This window comes from Nematolebias whitei, chromosome 17 (assembly GCF_014905685.2).
Source record: "Nematolebias whitei isolate Nwh7 chromosome 17, NemWhi1, whole genome shotgun sequence".
Taxonomy (NCBI): domain Eukaryota; kingdom Metazoa; phylum Chordata; class Actinopteri; order Cyprinodontiformes; family Rivulidae; genus Nematolebias; species Nematolebias whitei.
In genome coordinates, this window is record NC_056514.1 from 3,114,864 (window position 1) to 3,120,863 (window position 6,000).

At 44.4% G+C, this 6,000-nt stretch overlaps 1 protein-coding gene across 1 annotated transcript in view; it reads left to right on the forward strand.

Annotated features, from left to right (window-relative positions):
• ipmkb (inositol polyphosphate multikinase b) overlaps positions 1-1,989 on the forward strand; it is a 39,663-nt gene extending 37,674 nt beyond the window's left edge. The window contains exon 6 of the mRNA XM_037691716.1: positions 817-1,989. Within this exon, the coding sequence (XP_037547644.1) occupies positions 817-1,616 (800 nt within the window). The 3' untranslated portion in view covers positions 1,617-1,989. The remainder of the gene's footprint in view (positions 1-816) is intronic.
• Positions 1,990-6,000: the final 4,011 nt, after the last annotated feature.

A 6,000-nucleotide genomic window follows, 5' to 3' on the forward strand; every position in this document is an offset into this window, starting at 1 on the left:
GGGATGCTGAAGGCGAGATAATGTGAGGCTGTCATGATTGATGAGACACGTTCATATCTTGGAACTGTGCGTGCTCAGGATGGGAGACTGCAACGAAGCCAAGATTCATCTTGTCTGCTGGATTCCTCAGATAGAGAACTTTACTAACTGGCTTTTATGTGACTGTTCCTGTAAAGTCCCTGAGAAAACTTTGTTGTGATTTGGAGCTTTAGAAATAAACTGAATTGAATTGAAATGGATCTTATCACTGTTTTTCTTTTACATTTTCTTGTTGGATGTAACTGGGACCCTGTGTACATAATTTCGTTCCACCACATGCACCACATGACAAATAAAGAACCTTGAGTCCTTGAAAATGTGCACATATATTGGGATCCCCCTTGTTGATTTTCCCCTAAGGAACACTAGAGGGTAGTAACGTTAATGTTCCATTTCATCATAAGATGATCGTAATGTAACTCAGTGAAGGGTGGTGGGCAAAATCATTCTTTCAAGGAATGCCAGGCCTTTAATCTATGCAGAATGTTATGATTATTCACAAGAACAAGTAGCAGCTAGCTTTAGCATTTCTTGCAGTAATATCATCAAATTTTTGCAGTAAAAACTGTTCATAACATTTCTACAGAACTCCACTTCAAAAGATCAAAAACTTTATACTTTTTGGTGCTGAAGTCTTTTCTTAAACTCATTTTCTTCTAAAGTGAAATAATTCAGGTTTCATTCTTCAGTGTTTTCTGATCATTGTTAATCTAACGCACGTCATTAAGGGACGAGTGCGTCCAGCCTCAAGTTGTCTGTCCTCCTCCGTCTCTCCAGGTTTGGCAACATTTTTCAACAATGGTGCTTATTTGAGGAAGGACGCCATTTGGGCCAGTGTACACAGAGTGCGTCAAATTCTCCACTGGTTTAATTCCCAGCACCAGCTGGCCTTCTATGCCAGCTCTCTTCTCTTTGTGTATGAGGGCCTCCCCTCCTCTTCCTCCCCATCCTCCCTATCTTCTCTCCTCAATAACCCATCAGTTGTCGATACTAAGAAGAAAACCACCAAGCTGCTGTTAATGGGTGATGGTGGTCAGGACCAGGACCATGGAGCCAACGAGGAGGGGCTGAATCGTGAAAATGAAGCGGTCGAGCACAACAACAACACCGAGGAGGCCACTAATTACACCAATCAGAGGAGAAAAGGATATCTGCTGTGTGGGAGGGCGTGCCACCTGAACAACAGTGTGTCTGCTCAGGTGAGGACAGCGTCGGCTTCAGGAGGTCCTGCTTCAGCTCTCTGTGAAGAAGACAACACACGTCAACACACCGGCTCTCTGAAACTATCGCCCAATGAAAACGGAGACGAATCATCACTGACAGGAAATGATGCAGAAGAAGAGAGGAAGATGAGCAGCAGGACAGAGGAGGAGGAGGGAGGGATGAAAGGACCTAGAGGTGGAGGTCCAGATAACACGGAGGACCTGGAGGTGGAGGTCAGGATGATTGATTTTGCTCATGTTTTTCCAAGTGACGGCTACGATCAGGGCTACATGTACGGCCTGAAGCACCTGCTGACGGTGCTGGAGCAGGTCCTGTGTGACGCGGCGCAGAGCTCGCCCTCTTCTACCTCCTGAGTGGCTTCAAGCACCACCCGGCCGTCTTAAACACACATTTCAGATGGAAGGACAGAAAACGAGCCGTCACGGCTGCTTGTGACTGGTCGGTCTGACGTCATCGTTTCTGCTCGTGTGGATCTGTGAGCGGAGGGAAACCAGTCCCTGAAGGCACCGTTCACCTGCTCAGTCCTGGGAGCGTGTGGTGGATCTTTGATCCACGCTGTCACTTTATTCTCAAACACCCTTCAGACTCTACTGGGGTTGGACGAATGGACGAAACATGGACCCCTGAAGGCCACTGGCAGTAACTTTTTATAGGATGATTTCAAGTAATTTCCCCTTTGAAATATTCAGATCTGTAAATAAACCCACATTTTACATCTGGACGTGGACACGCCCTGTTCAGGTGCAACAAGCCTGATTTAGTTCCAGCTGTGGTTTTATGAGATAGAAAAGATAATAAATCTAAATGTGTACGGTGTGTCACAAAGTGAGAACTCAGGTAGTTGCACGTTGTCACGGGACAACACTGAACATGTGACACCATGTTTGTGTAACTGCCGTCCCCTCAGAACAACCCAACACAGACATTAATGTGTAAAGACTGGCAACCATAGGGACCCCGCCCCCGAGGTGAAGATGCCCTAGATGTTACACAGCTGACCACACTGTACTGTGGTGTGTTCGGTGTTGTCCTGTGAGCAGAGATGATAAATGAGTGAGGGGTCTTCTCATGCAGATCTGTGTTCAGAGCAGCTGTCACTTAATGGCTCTACATTTGAACTGCAAAGATCATGACCTGGAGATGAAGCGTGGAACTGCTGCGTTCCCCCCGCGGTTACAAAGGGCCATGAAATCAGACCCAAGCCTCACGTACCATCAACAGATCTTCTGTAGCTTCCAGTCGATGTGGAACCAGCTGCGTTCTGTAGTTTTCCACTCGGGTCAGCTGCTGTTTACAATCAGCACGTTCATGATTAAAGTTGAAAACAGACTGCTCCACTAACTCAGCACATCTGCTTGTTTTCTGTCTATAATCATGAGTGGAGCCGACCCCACCCTGAAGGACGTGGTGTCGGCTCCACAGAGCTGCTCGTCAAATCACAACTCTCTAATCCAACTTGTCCCAGATCTAACGTCCTCCCGGTACTTCCTCAGCTGTTTGGAGAACAACGAACGCCACCGTCCTTAAAAACACTCACATCTGCAACTATGTCCTCGATCCTCGGTTGTTGGACCGCCGATGGAAAGTGTTCAGCCCGTCGCCCACCCCCAGACCGAACTCATGTTTTCTGTTCTTGTCGAACTGTTTACAGATGTAATGTTTTTATACCTGGTCAACAACAAGTGAGTTGATCATCGGAGTGCTGCGGAGCCACTCATGTGCAGCCTGTTGGTACTGGTGGGCAGACCAGTCATGGATACCAGTCTTCTTCCTGTTTGACCAGTAGTAGCTGGGGATGAACCGTTGGTTTGACTGGAATCAGCTGCTTCTCTGCTTCAGCCAGTCGACACGTTTTCATTCTGAGGTTTGTGACCAAAGAGAACCGACGAGCTAAGATTTAGTTGAGTATAATTTAATTTAGCTGTATTTAGTCGGGGCCGTGTGAAGTTTGAAGTAAAAACTTTTAAAGAGCCACATTTAGCTGATTTCACCTGTAGCTGAGTTTCTTAGTTCAGTAATAATCTGGAGGAGGGTTGTAAAATCCTGCTAACACACAGACAACTCTGTTTCTTCTTTTTTGAACTTAACATTTTAAACAACAGATTTCTAATTCGGTGAATAAAAATATATTTTTAAAAAGTGTGAAAATGTGAAGTTTAATCCGGACCAGCAGAGGACGGTTCATCTCCAGCAGCTGTTCAGTTGAAATGAAGACGTCGGGACGTTTAGTTGAGACACTGGCACCAGATCTGACGGGAACGAAGTCGTGCTGCTGCGCTGGGACTCGGTCCGACAGCACGAGACCAACGGCTCGCTCAGACAAAAGACCGTTTCCTGTTGCACTGGACCGTCCGAAGATTTGTCCTACACTTTGAACTGGATCACGTTGATGTTTACAAATGACAAACGGAGCTGAAAGAATAAATCAGGTTCTGAACGGCTGCGAAGTGACAAACTGACACAAGCAGACGTTTGACGCTCGTCGGTTGTGCTCTTACTGAAACCAGTCGATGGGTTTGTATCTCAGGTATTTACAGAAAATAATCATATATATATATATATATTCATACTACTAATACTTTTAAATCAAGATAATCTTTATGATGTACGATTGATGTTCAGTTAAATGTTGTTTTGTGTAAACCGTTGAGCTGCGGCGCGCGTGTGATGTGCATCGAGGGGCCATCGTCCTAATTTCTGCTGACTTAACACTTTGTCTCTTGTCCACTCAGAGCTGTGTGTTCGGGAGGAATAACTAGAGAAAGACTATTTGATCACTGATGTAATCTCTGGGGGGGTGATGTACAGCCGTTTATTAAATTAACACCTGAACATCTTAAAGGAGAAGTTCAAGCTTTTACAGTGGGGTTCTGTGGAACAAATGTCTTACCTGTTGTAGATGGACTGACCTGAGTTTGGAGAAATAAAGCTCAATGTTTGGAAACTCAAACCGTAGATTAAAAGTAGCTAAAACCTTTAACTGTTGCTGAGCTGAGTGTTTGTAGCCAAGCAGCTAGTTAGCCGTTCAGCACGGTTTCATTGGACCAGTCGTCACTCCCGAGGTTTGTTAATGTGAGGAACTAATCCAGGCCCATCAAATGATCCCAGTGCCCTCCTCAGCCTAGTCTGCATCTGAAAACTCTTCTAAACTCAGTCGATCCCAGCAGAAACATTATGTTGGCCCTGCAGGCTGTGCTACAGCTAGCTGCTGCTGCTACTTTTAACCAAACCCAGAGCTCATGAAGAGAATAGTTTGAAGACGGCAGCTCGTTGTTCTCAGCGGTCAGTCTCAGTGAAACTTTCTACAAACTAGACTTCAAACATTTCTTTACAGACTGGTTTCCACCAAACCCCACTTTAAATATTTGAAGTACCACTTTAAATAATGAGTTCCAAATAACTTGTTTTTTTGGTTTATTTCTTTTTAGCTTATAATAAACTTAATTAAATGAACACTTGAATGTTTCCTGTAGTAATCAGAATAAAATGTCAAGGATATGGAAGAGGATTAGTGCCACGGTGCAAAAAATTATTATTTTTAATTCAGAGAAAAAAAGGACAAAATTATGAAGAAAAAATAATTCTGACTTCATCTCAGACTAAAGGAAAATAAATTGCACCGTGGCCCTAATCCTCTTCCGTAGCTTTACGACCACTAACTACCGTACGTTTTATTTTTATGTGCAGCAGGAAAGATCCACAAAAAGAATGTTTAATGCAGGGAATGAACACTGAAAACATTTGATGGGTTCACTGGTTTAATTTTTTAATAATTGAGCAGCTGCTGGCAGGTGACGATCAAAAGCCAAAAGGGTCGTAGTTCACGTGCGTTCTGGTAGGAACACCAGAAATCTGCCTTCATGCACTTTAAGCTCTGCTGGTGTTTCCCACTTCCTGCCCCAGTCTGAACATCAGACCTGGCCAGTCCATCGGCTTCTTCTGTGTTGCTGTCTGTAAAATCTCACACGTGCACATAGAGCTCACGTATTGTCACATTATGACCGCTCAGAATAACTTCTGTAGCTACAGCAGTGTGCAAAAGTTTGAAACCACTCCTGATATTTAACTGAAAGACGTCTTGTTGAAAGGAAGGCGTGCACGTGGCCTGCTGCCTTGCACAGCACAGTTCTGGTCTGAGATCATGTGATGAGAAACCAGTTAAAGCTGTTTGATTTGAACGTGAGGCATCATCGGTCCTTTAGTCACACATTTGACTCCGTAAAACTGGATTGTAGCACCTTGACGTGCTGTGGCAGCCATCTTGAACTGGTCTGACACCAGCTGCTCATCAGTTGCACATCTGGAGAGTTTCATTAAAATTCATCAGGTGGTTTTGATATTTTGATCTCATGAACAAAAGAAGGGAATAATGTTCCCAACTGTTGTACCTTTAGCCGACCACGTGAAAACACCAACCTGACTTGAATATAAATATGTATTTTTATTTATATTTATTAATATTCATATGTATTGAGTCAATCAAATTAGTATAAGCAAGTAATTAGCTCATAGTATGATTTCTGACTTTTCTAAGTTGTGAAGATCAGTATTTGATCTACTCTTTGGATGACCATCTTTAAATTTTATCCTTCATCATCAGTCTGAGGCTGCAACAGGACCTGTAGCTGCAACGGGGCCTGTAGCTGCAACGGGGCCTGTAGCTGCAACGGGGCCTGTAGCTGCAACGGGACCTGTAGCTGCAACGGGGCCTGTAGCTGCAACGGGGCCTGTAGCTGC